Here is a 14,711-nt window from a genome sequence, read left to right on the forward strand (position 1 = left end):
TTTGCAGGACCTCATCTCTCTTCTTGCCTATGTCGTTAGTACCAATATGGACCACGACCTCTGGCTGCTCACCCTCCCCTGTCAGAATGTCCTGCAGCCGCTCCGAGACATCCTTGACCCTAGCACCAGGGAGGCAACATACCATCCTGGAGTCTCGTTTTTGGCCACAGAAACGCCTATCTGCACCCCTTACGATAGAATCCCCTATCACTATAGCTCTTCCAAACCTTTTCCTCCCCTACTGTGCAGCAGAGCCCTCCATGATGCCACGAACTTGGCTGTTGCTGCTTTCCCCTGGGAATTCATCCCCACCAACAGTATCCAAAGCGGTATATCTGTTTGAGAAGGGGATGACCACAGGGGACTCCTGCACGACCTGCTTGCGCCTACTACTCTGTCTGGTGGTCACCCATCTCTTTTCTGCCTGTGCAGCACCTACCTGCAGTGTGACCACTCACTAAACATGCTATCCACGCTTCCTCAACATCGCGGATGCTCCACAGTGAATCCACCTGCAGTTCCAGCTCCGCAATGCGAGTAGCCAGTAGCTGCAGCTGGATACACTTCCTGCACACATGGTCACCAGGGACACTGGAAGCGTCCCTGATTTCCCACATCGCACAGGAGGAGCATGTCACGGGGCTGAGCTCTCCTGCCATGACTTACCCTTAGGTTTGTTACTCCCTTAATTAAAAAATACTAATTATACTGGGGCCTTGTTCTACCCACTTCAATCCAAAGTCCTTAAAAAAAAAACTTTAGTAGTACTCACCTTACCACCAGAGATTTTTTTTTCAACAAAAAAAACAACTTTCCACTTATTTTTTTTAAGATATTCTAACAGCTGCTACTCACCAACCAATCACCTTGCAGCTCTCCTCTGACGTCACTGTTTGCCTTTACTAGATTATTTAATTTGGCTTTTTTTTTCTCCGATTCAGAAAGCTTAAAGAAATACACTGTGACATGTGCAGCAATGGGACTGAACTGATGGTGCATTGCTCCCACCGCACTCAGAATCATATTTTGATCGTGGGATTTGTCCTGAGCAGTCGTAATACATGCTAAAGAGTGGAAGCAGCATGCGATGAACACAGCAAAGCAGTCCCACTACCAAAAGATCAGATCAAAGCTCTGCAGTCCTGCTACATTCAGTCGTGTATGGTGGTGGACATTTGAACACTAACCAGAGGAGGAGGCTAAAGAACATCCCCATCCTCAATGATGGGGGAGCCCAGCAGGTCAGCGCAAAAGAAAAGGCTGAAGCATTTGCAACCATCTTTAGCCAGAAGTGCTGAGTGGAGATCCTCCTCTTGAGAAGCCCACCAGCATAGATGCCAGTCTTCAGCCAATTCGATTAACCCCATCTGATAATAAGAAATGGCTGAAGGTATTGGATACAGCAAAGGCTTTGGCCCTGACAACATCCCAGCTGTAGTATTGAAGTCTTGTGCTCCAGAACTAGCTGCACCCCTCGCCAAGCTGTTCCAGTACAGCTACTAAACCGACAATGTGGAAAATTGCCCAGGTATGTCCTGTACACAAAAAGCAGGACAAATCCACCTGGCCAATTACTGCCCTATCAGTCTACTGCCGATCATCAGCAAAGTGATGGAAGGTAAAGGTCAGGAAAAAAAATCCAGACCCAAACCCGACAGAACCACATCGGACCCGAGCCCCACCCGGCCAGAGTCCCTCCATTTTTTCCCGCGCCCGACCCGACCACCGGAATGTTCACATTACCTACCTTCCGATTCTGAATCTGCAGGAAGCTGCAGCATGAGCATGATGGCGTCATAGAGACGCTCACTCGCTCACTGCGCAGACTCAGAGTTTCCCCTCCTTGACGTCCCAGACTCCCAGCTCAGGTAGGCTTTTTCAACTTTTGACACTTAGCAGCAGAGCCAAATGCAATACTTACTGTGTGTGTCTGACCTGGACCCAACCCAACCTGACCCCAAAAGCCGGACCTGAAAAAGCGACCCTGCCCGAACCCGACACATCGTCGGGTCCCACCGGGTTCGGGTTGGGTAGTAGGTCTTTAATGGAAGGGGTCGTCGACAGTGCTATCACGTGGCACTTGCTCAGCAATAACCTGCTAACTGGCACTCAGTTTGGGTTCCGTCAGGGCCACTCAGCTCCTGACCAGATTACAGCCTTTGTCCAAACATGGACAAAAGAGCAGAACTTAAGAGGTGAAATGAGAGAGACCGCCCTTGACGTCAAGGCGGCATTTGACCAAGTATGGCATCAAGGAGCCCTAACAAAACTGCAGTCAACGAGAAAGGGGAAAACTCTCTCTGGTTGGAGTCAAAGCTAGCGCAAAGGAAGATGGTTGTGGTTGTTGGAGGTCAATCATCTCAGTTCCATCATAAGAACAGAAGTGGGGATGTTCACTGATGATTGAACAATGCTCAGCACCCTTCGCGAATCCTCAGATACTGAAGCAGCCCGAGTCCATGTGCAGCAACACCTGGACAACATCCAGGCTTGGGCTGATAAGTGGCAAGTAAGATTTGCACCACCAAGTACCAGGCAATGAACATCTCAAACAAGAGAGAATCTAAACGTCTCCCCTTGATGTTCAATGGCATTACCATCACTGAATCCCCCACTATCAACTTCTTGGGGGGGTCAACATTGCCCAGAAGCTGAACTGGATCAGCCCCATAAATACTGTGGCTACAAGAGCAGATGAGAGGCTGGGAATTCTGCAGCAAGCAACTCACCTCCAATATTCCCAATGCCTGTCCACCATATACAAGACACAAATCAGGAGTGTAATGGAATTCTCTCCACTTGCCTGGATGGGTACAGCTCCAACAACACTCAAGAAGCTCGACCCATCCAAGACAAAGTAGCCCGCTTGATTGGCACCCCATCTACAAACATTCACTTCCTCCACCACCGACACACAGTGGCAGCAGTGTGTACCATCTACAAGATGCACTGCAGCAACGCACGAAGGCTCCTTCGCAGCACCTTCCAAACCCGCGACCTCTACCAACTAGAAGGACAAGGGCAGCAAATGCATGGGAACATCACCACCTGCAAGTTCCCCTCCAAGTCACACACCATCCAGACTTGGAACTATATCGCCATTCCTTCAATGTTGCTGTGTCAAAATCCTGGAACTCCCTTCCTAATAGCACTGTGGGTGTACCTACCCCACATGGACTACAGCGGTTCAAGAAGGCAGCTCACCACCACCTTCTCAAGGGCAATTCGGGATGGGCACTAAATGCTGGTCCAGCCAGTGATGCCCATATCCCACGAATGAATAAAAAAAAAATCTACAAGATGCCATGTAGCAACTTTCCAAGGCTCTTTCATTACGACTTGGATGATGGCATAGTAAGTCATATATCCAAATTTGCTGATGATACAAAGTTAGGTGGCATTGTAGACAGTCTAGATGATAGCATAAAATTGCAAAGAGATATTGACAGACTAGGTGAGTGGGCAAAACTGTGGCAGATGGATTTCAATGCGGGCAAGTGTGAGGTTATCCATTTTGGACCAAAAAAGGATACAGCAGGGTACTTTCTAAATGGGAAGATGCTAAGTACAGTAGATGTCCAAAGAGACTTGAGGGTTCAGGTGCATCGATCTTTAAAATGCCACGAGCAAGTGCAGGAAATAATCAAAAAGGCTAATGGAACGCTAGCCTTTATATCTAGAGGATTGGAGTATAAAGACAGAGATAATGCTGCAGCTGTACAAAGCCCTGGTTAGACCCCACTTGGAGTACTGTGAGCAGTTCTGGGCACCACACCTTAGGAAGGATATATTGGCCTTGGAGGGAGTGCAACGTAGGTTTACAAGAATGATACCTGGACTACAGGGGTTAAGTTACGAGGAGAGATTACACAAATTAGGCCTGTTTTCGCTAGAATTTAGAAGGTTAAGGGGTGATCTGATTGAAATTTTCAAGATATTAACAGGAAAAGACAGGCTAGATGAAGATAAACTACTTCCACTGGTTGGAGATTCTAAAACTAGGGGGCATAGTCTAAATATTAAGAGCAGACTGTTCAAGAGAGATGTTAGAAAGCACTTCTTCACGCAAAGGGTGAGAGAGGTTTGGAACTCTCTCCCACAAACAGCAGTTGAAGCTAAAACAGTTGTTAATTTTGAATCTGAGATAGATAGATTTTTGTTAAGCAAAGATATTAAGGGATATGGGCCAAAGGCAGGTATATGGAGTTAGGCCGCGGATCAGCCATGATCTCATTGAATGGCGGGACAGCTTCAAGGGACTGAATGGCCTACGCCTGTTCCTATCTATTAGCACCTTAAAAACCTATGACCTCTACATGCAAAAGGTCCAGTGCAGCAGACGCATGGGAACACCACCACCTGCAAATCCCCCTCCAAGTCACTCACCATCCTGACTTGGAACCATATCGCCATTTCTTCATCACTGGGTCAAAATACAGGAACTTCCTCCCTAACAGTACTATGGGTGTACCTACATCACACGGACTGCAGCGATTCAAGAAGGTGGCTCATCACCACCCTCTCAAGGGCAATTAGGTAGGGATGGGCAGCAATGCCTGCATCCCAAGATCAAATACAAAAAAGTAGGAACTGGAATATCAGAAACAGATAGAGCCATCAAAGCATGGGATACAAGGTAACTTGATGAGGTGGATTCAAAATTGGCTTAGCTGTAGGAGACAGAGTGATGACAGACGGCTGTTTTAGTGACTGGAAGCCAGTGTCCAGTGGCGTACCACAGGGATCTGTGCTGGGTCCCCTATTGTTTGTCATTTATATAAACGACATAGATGACTATGTGGGGGGTAGGATCAGTAAGTGCGCAGATGTCACAAAGATTGGCCGAGTGGTTAACAGTGAGGTGGAGTGTCTTAGGTTACAGGAAGATATAGACGGGTCAAATGGGCAGAAAAGTGGCAGATGGAATTTAATGCTGAAAAGTGTGAGGTGATACACTTTGGAAGGAGTAATGTGATACTGAAGTATTCAATGAATGGCCTGACACTGGGAAGTTCCGAGGAACAAAGGGATCTTGGCGTGTTTGTCCATAGATCTCTGAAGGCATAAAGGCAGGTTAATAGGGTGGTGAAAAAGGCATATGGGACACTTGCCTTTATCAATCGAGGCATAGATTACAAAAGCAGGGAGGTCATGTTGGAGTTGTACAGAACTTTGGTAAGGCTACAGCTGGAGTACTGTGTGCAATTCTGGTCGCCACATTATAGGAAGGATGTGATTGCATTGGAGCGGGTGCAGAGGCGATTCACCAGGATGTTGCCTGGGATGGAACATTTAAGCTATGAAGAGAGGTTGGATAGGCTTGGGTTGTTTTCACTGGAGCAGAGAAGACTGAGGGGTGACCTGATCGAGGTGTACAAGATTATGAGGGGCATGGACAGGGTGGATAGGAAGCAGCTGTTCCCCTTAGTTGAAGGGTCAGTTACGAGGGGTCACAAGTTTAAGGTGAGGGGCGGGAGGCTTTAGGGGGATTTGAGGAAGAACTTTTTTACCCAGAGGGTGGTGACGGTCTGGAATGCCCTGCCTGGGAGGGTGGTAGAGGCAGGTTGCCTCACATCCTTTAAAAAGTACCTGGAAGAGCACTTGGCACGTCATAACATTCAAGGCTATGGGCCAAGTGCTGGCAGATGGGATTAGGTAGACAGGTCAGGTGTCGTTAAAAATCGGTGCAGACTTGATGGGCCAAAGGGCCTCTTCTGCACTGTATTATTCTGTGATTCTGTAATTCAAGTGAGCTCACAGTATGTGGGAGCAGGATTAACATCAGGAATGGACAGTTATCAATCCATAGAGAGACTGACCCCAATGTGAGGGAGCAGGAATAGGAACAGCCCTTAATCCAAATTGCTTCTAAATGCATACACTGAAGTAGCAAAGCTGTTTAACTGCCTCGAAATATTGGCCTCTCGCATGCAAGTTCTGAAATTTTGTGACTAGCTGTCAAAGTTTACACAATATTTACAAATGTATCCATTAAGAACTGCCATTGAGAATAACCAAGTTTGTACCCTGTTTCAATAGGAGAAACTTTTTCAGAAGTGTTAATTGAGGGCACTATTATTTTTCATACCTGGCTTGTAGACAAACCTTGGCCTTCTCTTCCCAACGTTCAGATACAGTCAACAGCTCCTGTAAATCAGCCATTGCTTTTTCCACTGCAGGATGTGGTGCCAGACCAATGCCAGAGTCTATGAGTTTCTTCATGGTATCCAGAGTGACTCTGTCAGGATCCGAAAGGGTGAGGTTAACTTCATCAAGCCAGCGAGCCTGTTGGAGATGCTGCTTCAATTTGGGCAGTTCCTGCAACTCCACGTCCAGCCCAGACCCCAGTTCTAGCAACAGTTGCAACTTGGATGAATCAGGTATTTCATCAGATAAAGCCTCCTTACCACGTTCATGAAATTCCTCCACACTGTCCAACAACTCCTGGCATCAAAAAAAAAAAGATTTCTCGTTATGTTTCAATTTTTAAAATCTCCAATAATTTTGTTGCCACCCTCAGATTACTAGCCAAAGCTCCAGAATGCATGACCATCTAGCCGACACATAAAGTGCAGTCAAATAGATGGGCTGGTAAGATGGGCAGAGCATTGGCAGATGGCGTTTAATCCTGAAAAGTGTGAGGTGATGCACTTTGGGAGGTCTTACAAGGCAAGAGAATATACAATGGATGGTAGGACCCTAGGGAGTACAGAGGGTCAGAGGGACCGTGGGGTGCTTGTCCATAGATCACTGAAGGCAGCAGCACAGGTAGATAAGGTGGTTAGGAAGGCATACGGGATACTTGCCTTTATTAGCCAAGGCATAGAATATAAGAGCAGGAAGGTTATGATGGAGCTGTATAAAACGCTAGTTAGGCCACAGCTGGAGTACTGTGTACAGTTCTGGTCACCACACTATAGGAAGGATATGATTGCAATGGAGAGGGTGCAGAGGAGATTCACCAGGATGTTGCCTGGGCTGGAGCATTTCAGCTGTGAAGAGAGACTGAAAAGGCTAGGGTTGTTTTCCTTGGAGCAGACAAGGCTGAGGGGGGACATGATTGAGGTATACAAGATTATGAGGGGCATTGATAGGATAGATAGGAAGAAACTTTTTCCCTTAGCAGAGGGGTCAATAACCAGAGGGCATAGATTTAAGGTAAGAGGCAGGAGGTTTAGAGGGGATTTGAGGAGGAATTATTTTCACCCAGAGGGTGGTTGGAATCTGGAACACACTGCCTGAAGGGGTGGTAGAGGCAGGAACACTCATGACATTCAAGGAATATTTAGGTGATCATTTGAAATTCCATAGCATACAAGGCTACGGACCAAGTGCGGGGAAATGGGATTAGTTAGGATGGGTGCTTGATGGTCAGCGCAGACGCGTTGGGCCGAAGGGCCTGTTTATGTGCTGTAAAACTCTCAAACTCTAATGCTGCAGTAAGGCAAGAGTACTCATCAAAGCAGCCTGTGGATTATTCCCTCCTCCTCTTGGGAAGCATGCTGCCTCACCAAATTTACTCACAGCAATCCCTCCTCCCCCTCACACCCTCCAAGTTCAATACTGACTAGCAAGTGGCACCACCCATCCTTTTGAAATCCAATGCACCAACAGAGCGTGCTTTACTCTACATTTAACCTGTGCTGTATGTGCTCTGGGACAAATCAATGAAGTGGTGCAAAGGAAGTACTCCCTGAAATAGGCCATGTAGTATGATTTCAATTGTCCTGAAAGGTCTGATACAGAAAGAATGATGACAATTTTCTTTTCTTTTGGAATCCTGTCTTCATCTGCTTTTTGAAAAGAATTCTTTGCCCCTGCAAGTGCCAGTATCGCCAAGTGTGTTTGTTTTCTTGAAACATTGCACACCCTGCTTCACCCTGACTGTGAGTCTATGAAAGCCAGGACACAAAGAGGCAGCAAAGCAAATAGACAGGTTAAGTGAATGGGCAATAGGTGGTAGATGTAGTAGAATTTGGGGAAATGTGAGGTTATTACTTTGGTAGGACGAACAGAAAAAGGGAAGGGTGAACACCGCAGAGGCACTGGCCATAATCTTCCAACCATCCTTAGATACAGGGATGTTGCCAGAGAACTTGAGAATTGCAAATGTTACATCCTTGATCAAAAAAGGATGTATGGATAAATCCAGCAACAACAGCCAAGTCAGTCAGTTTAACCTGGGTGTTGGGAAAGCTTTTAGAAACGATAATTAAGGACAAAATTAACACTTGAACAAATGTGGATTAATTAAGGAAACCCAGCGTGGATTTGTTAAGGGCAAATCTTCTTTAACTAAACTGCCTGAGTTTTTTGATGAGCTAACAGAGAGGGTTGATGAGGGTAATGCGGTTAATGTGGTGTACATGGACTTCCAAAAGGCAGTTGATAAAGTGCCACATAACAGGTTTGTCAGCAAAGTTGAAGCGCATGGAATAAAAGGGACAGTAGCAGCAGGGATACAAAGCTGGCTGAGTGACAGGAAACAGAGAGTAGCTGTGAATAGCTGTTTTTTGGACTAGAGGAAGGTTCCCCAGGGGTTGGTATGAGGACCCCTGCTTTTCTTGATCTATATTAATGACCAAGACTTGAGTGTACAGGGCACAACTGCAAAATTTGCAGAAGACACAAAACTTTGTATTGTAAACTATAAGGGGGATAGTGATAGACTTCAAGAGACAGGCTGGTGGAATGGGTGTATAAATGGCAGATGAAATTTAATGCAGAGAAGGTTGAAGTGATTCACTTTGGTAGGATGAACGAGGAGAGGCAGTATAAAACAATGGGTACAATTCTAATGAGGGTGCAGGAACAGAGGGAACTTGGGATACATGTGCGCAAATCACTGAATGTGGCAGGATAGGGTGAGAAAGCAGCTGATAAAGCATATAGTCAAAGTAAAAAGCAAGGAAGTTGTGATAACCCTGCATAAAATACTGGTTCAGCCTCAACTGGAGTACTCTGTCCAATTCTGGGCACCACATTTTAGGAAGGATGTGAAGGCATTAGAGAGGGTGCAGAAAAGATTCACTACAATGTTTCCAGGGATGAGGAACTTCAGTTACAAGGATGGACTGGAGAAGCTGGGGCTGTTCTCCTTGAAGAGAAGATTAAGAGGAGATATGATAGAGGTGCTCAAAATCATGAGGGTCTGGTCAGAGTGGAGAGAGAAACTGTTCCCATAGGCTAAAGATCCAGAACCAGAGGACAGCAATTTAAGGTGAATGACAAAAAGAAGCAATGGTGACATGAGGAAATTTTTTTTTTGCGTAGCATATGTTTAAGATCTGGAATCCACTGCCTGAGAGTGTGGTGGAGGCAGATTCAATTGAAGCCTTCGAAAAAGAATTGGATAATGATCCGAAGCAAAAACATTTGCAGGGCTATGGGGAAAGGGCAGGGGAATTCCAGACAGCCGGCACGGACACGACAGGCCAAACAGCCTCCTTCTGTGCTGCAGCAATTCTATGATTCTATGAAATGGTGAGAAACTATTAAGCGTTGGTGTTCAGAGGGATTTGGGGGTCCTTGTACAAAAAACATAGAAAGTTAGAATGCAGGTAGACCAAACATTTAGGAAGGCATTTAAGTTGGTCTACATTGCAAGGGGGTTGGGGTACAAGAGGAAGCAAGACTTGCTATAATTATACAGGGCTTTGGTGAGACTACATCTGGAGAACTGTGCACATTTTTGATCTCCTTATCTAAGGAAGGATATACTTGCCGCGGATGCAGTGCAGCCAAGGTTCATTAGATTGGTTCCTGGGATGACAGGGTTGTCCTATGATGAGAGATTGAGAGTGAGCCTATACTCTCTGGATATAGAAGAATGAGAGGTGAGCTCACTGAAGCACAAGCTTCTAAGGGAGCTCGACAGGGTAGAGGCTGAGAGGCTGTCTCCCCTGTCTCAAAACATAGAGGACATAGTCTCGGGATAAGGAGGCGATCATTTAAGACTGAGATGAGCAGGAATTTCGTCACTCAGAGAGTTGTGTATCTTTGCAATTTTCTAGCCCAGAGGGCTGTGGATGTTCAGTCATTGAATATACTCAAGGCTGAGACAGATAGATTTTAGGACTCCAAGGGAAATCAAAGGATATGGGCATCAGTTGGGAAAGTAGACTTGAGGTCCAAGATCAACCATGGTCGCACTGAATGGTGGAGCAGGCTCAAAGGGCTGCATGGTTTACTCCAATTCTCATTTCTTACATTCTTGCAGAAATGCATCTTACTGCACAATCCTCCTGCAATACCAGACAACTTTCCAAACACATAGTTAAGAAAGTTGCAAAAAATCAGTAACAATTAAAAAACACCTTTAGCTTGCATAGTTTGTATCCAGATTTTTAAATAAAACTCTAAAATGGCACAGCAGTGTTCCAGTCTTTCCAAGGGAATTAAACCACTGGTTATTTGTGATCTGCACTTCTAAGTTCCTGTCACAACCTGATGAACACAGATCTCCCTCATCAAAGTTTCACAACCAAATAAAAATGAAACTGAACAACTTGTCATGAAGGTGCTGCCGTTATTAATATTTTTGAGGGCTGATATTTAAACGATTGTGAAAATTGGTTCACTTAAAAGACATGGCCAAAAATTTTTTTTCAAATTTGATCTCTGCAGAGCCATTTTGCTTTATTTTTTTTTCTTTAACCGGTATGTGCATTGTGAGGTTCATTTTGGAAAGGTAGAATATTTATACTTTCAAATTTTAAACTGCATGTTAATAAGGTTTGCATCTTTATTGAATAAGTCTTGCTTAATAATAAATCAATAATTTTGTTGTTTATTCAAGAAACCTGGTTGGCAGATTTTTATTCTGAAACAAATATTGATAATTGGCCGTATCGGTAACTGGACAAAACATCTCAACATATGTTGTGAGCAGTGGAGTACTGGAATGAGAGAAAGGTAGTACATGTCTCCAACCTCGGTCATAGCATATAACTGGTAGCTGGTTTGGGACAACCCAAAGCCAACAAAGTGCAATTGTAAGTGGGGTAATAATAATTGAAAAGGGGAAAACACCAGTTTTCTTGTGTATTAGGGTAAAGCTTCCACTACTGGAATGGATACTTTTGATGTAAGTGTGTTGGTGCAGCAGTCTGCAATAAATTATGATTCTTTAAGGCATTTTCCACTGACAAGCTGTTAAGTGTCGCGGAGTACTTGAAGGTGGAGATTAGACCAAAAAGCTACGTGACCTGAAATTCAGAAACTAGTGGCCAGACAGCTGAAGACCGAAGTGAAAGAGCCAGAGGGACGAGTAGAATCAGAAGGAGACAAGGTAACACTGGTATAGATTCAGTTGGACAGGGATAAGTTAGAGCCAGAATTTCAGAGAGTGGAAAAGGAAAAAGAAAGGGCATTTCAAACAGAGCAAGCAGAGCTGCAGGAGAAAGAGAAGAAAAGGAGAGAGAAAGGGCATACCAGGCATAACGGCTGGAACTAGAACAAAAGGGTGGCCTTGACTCCAGGGAAAATTCTGATGAGGAAGAATCTGACTCCAATCCAGGACCCAGTGGGCAGCTGTTTAAATCTGTGCAAGCCCTCCTAAAGTTTGAGGAAAGGGACTTATAGGCATTTATGATTTCTTTTGAAAAGATAGCTAAACTGATGAGGTGGCAGAAAGAAAATTGGGCACTGCTCATGCAAAGCAGGTTGATTGGCAGAGCTCAGGAAGTTTATGCCATGCTTTCTGAGGAGGCTTCTGCAGATTAGGAGATGTCAAAAAAGGCTGGTTTCATTGCTTATGAGTTGGTCCCTGAAGCTTACAGGCAGAAATTTCAGAACCTCTGCAAACAACCTGGACAGACTTACATAGAATTTGAGAGGGTAAAGCAAATTAACTTTAATCGTTGGATGCAGGCACTAAAATTAGAGGCCACGTATGAGACCCTTAGGGAAATAGTTCTGCTGCAGGAATTTAAAAATTCACTCCCTCCATTATTAAGAAGCTATGTAAAGAACCAGAAGGTTTCAACAGCCAGACAGGCAGCGGAGATGGCTGATAATTACAAACTTGTTCATAAGTCCAAACCCTTTTGTCGTCACCCCCACAAACCCAAGAAGGACTGAAGATGGGAGGGTGAAAAGAAGGCAAGTAGCCAGGGACAAGAAGGAGCAGCTGGGAACATACCAGGGTCTCCTCCTCAGGCCAGGCAGGAAAGTGCTGTGAGGGTGGGAGTGAAGTCTGGAGGACTAAGCGTTTCCAATGCCACCTTTGTGCAAATTGCTATAAGTTACTGGGCAAACCCATGGAACTTATTGGGGTACACAAGGCCAGTGCAGAGAAAAGGGCCCTAACCGAAAGTACGACAGATCAAGCTCTGACTGCAGCTGTAAGGCCAAGTACAGAAATCGCTGTGAGTGTGAGGGACGTGAATAAAATACCTGAGAGGTATAGGGAATTCTGGTAAACATACAATTATATTTAGGGATACAGGAGCCACCCAAACTCTTTTACTGGGGAAAGGCATGACTTTTCCACCACAGAGCGCATTGAATGCCAAGGTTTTAGTGAATGGTATCGGCAGGGAGTATATACCCGTACCTTTGTATCAGGTGCACCTGGAGTGTGACCTAATGTCTGGAATGGTAACTGCAGCAGTTGTCCATAGTTTGCCTGTAGACAGAGTTGACCCATGCCTGGGTAATGATTTGGCCAGAGTAAAGGTAGTAGCTTCCCAGTAGTCATGGAAAGACCAAGTAAAGTCAAGGAGACAGAGCAGTTGCAGGAAAAGTTTTCAGGAATTTTTCCTTCATGTGTAGTGACCCAAGCAATGGCTAAACAAGTTCCATCGTCGGAGGTCAAATTGGTACCACAGACAGATATTTGGCTATCTGAAATTTTCTTTGGAGATCTGGATAATCTGAAGGAAATGTTCAGTAAGTCTTCTCTGATCAAGGCTCAGCAAGCCGATCCAGAGTTAAGTAAAGTGGCACAATCAGCTCAAACCGAAGCTGAGGCAGAGGGAGTTCTGGAATGCTACTATATTAAAAATGGGATTCTGATGAGGAAATGGAGACCCCCTCACAGCCCAGCGGACAAAGAATGGACGGTGGTTCATCAGATAGTGGTGCTGCCCAAGTATTGCCAGGAAATATTAAGGGTAACCCATGCAATTCCTATGGCAGGACATGTAGGGATCCTGAAGACCAAAGCATGTGTATGTAAGTTGGCATTTTTACTGGCCAGGTTTTCACAAAAATGTTTTGTAAAACATGTCAGATTGTGGGAAAGGCGCAACCTCCAACAAAACCAGCACCTCTAATTCCAGTTTTTAGGGAACCATTTAGTATGGTGTTGGTAGACTATTTGGGACCGTTGCCAAAAAACAAAAGTGGGCGCCAATATATACTCACTATCATGAATATGGCTACTTGGTTCCCAGAGACCATTCCCTTGAGAACAATTTCTGCTAAGGTAGTGGCAGAGAAGTTAACCCAGTTCTTCACTCGATATGGATCACCGATTGAGATCCAGTCGGATCAAGGTTCCAATTTTTTGTCTAAAAATTTTCAGGCAGTTATGAGTAATCTGGGTATAACACAGTTAAAGTCCTCAGCAAACCACCCACAGACACAAGGGGCTTCAGAACGGTACCATCAGACCCTCAAAACGACAATCAGGGCATACTGTCATGAATATCCCCATGATTGGGACAAAGGGCTAGAACTTTGTTTGCCACCAGGGATTCACCGAATGAGTCTACAGGTTTTAATCTTTTTGAATTAGTTTATAGACATGAGCTCATTGGTCCTCTGAAACTAATCAAAGAAAAGTTTTTAAAACCGAGGGACGGACTTTCCATGTTAGATTATGTATTCGTATTCCAGGAGCGGCTCATGAGAGCCTGCAAAGTGGCTCAGGAACACCTTAAAGTGGCTCAGGAACACCTTAAAGCTTCCCAAACAACCATGAAGAAATGGGCAGACAAGCATGCCAAGACCCGAACATTTCAACCAGGGGATGATGTGTTAGTATTATTGCCTCTACAGGGTGAACCGCTGAAAGCACGGTTCAGTGGTCAATATAAATTAGTCAAAAGGATTGAAGTAAATAATTTTGATATCCCAAATTGCCGAAAAAAGAATTGGCTGTGTCACATCAATATGTTGAAATAATATCACTGCCAGGAGGAGGATAAGCAAGCTCATGTATGTCAGGCAGTAAAGACAGTGAAGGACAAAAGGGATAGTGAGGATGAGGCAGAAGGAGACCTAGACTATTTCAAATTAAACCTCCTACTATCCAGTTAGTTAACAAAGAATTGTTAGGGAAATTAGACACTATGCTTTCATATTTAGATGCAGAACGAGGGGACCTAACAGGCTACTCACAGCATTTAAAGGAGTCAGTAGGGACAATCACAGAATAATACAGTGCAGAAGAGGTCCTTCGGCCCATCGAGTCTGCACCGATGCATTAAAGACACTTGACCTGTCTACCTAATCCCATTTGCCAGCACTTGGCCCATAGCCTTGAATATTATGACATGCCAAGTGCTCATCCAGGTACATTTTAAAGGATGTAAGGCAACCAACCTCTCCCACCCTCCCAGGCAGGGCATTCCAGACCGTCACCACCCTCTGGGTAAAAAAGTTCTTCCTCAAATCCCCCTTAAACCTCCCGCCCCTCACCTTAAACTTGTGACCCCTCGACTAAGGGGAACAGCTGCTCCCTATCCACCCTGTCCACGCCCCTC

At 45.0% G+C, this 14,711-nt stretch overlaps 1 protein-coding gene across 2 annotated transcripts in view; it reads right to left on the minus strand.

Annotated features, from left to right (window-relative positions):
* kdm5a (lysine demethylase 5A) overlaps positions 1-14,711 on the minus strand; it is a 390,488-nt gene that overhangs the window by 106,875 nt on the left and 268,902 nt on the right. For both annotated transcript variants that reach the window (XM_068051114.1, XM_068051113.1), the window contains one exon: positions 6,089-6,444. In XM_068051114.1, coding sequence (XP_067907215.1) covers positions 6,089-6,444 — 356 coding nt within the window. The remainder of the gene's footprint in view (positions 1-6,088; positions 6,445-14,711) is intronic.

Source organism: Heterodontus francisci, chromosome 18 (genome assembly GCF_036365525.1).
Source record: "Heterodontus francisci isolate sHetFra1 chromosome 18, sHetFra1.hap1, whole genome shotgun sequence".
In the NCBI taxonomy this organism is placed as follows: domain Eukaryota; kingdom Metazoa; phylum Chordata; class Chondrichthyes; order Heterodontiformes; family Heterodontidae; genus Heterodontus; species Heterodontus francisci.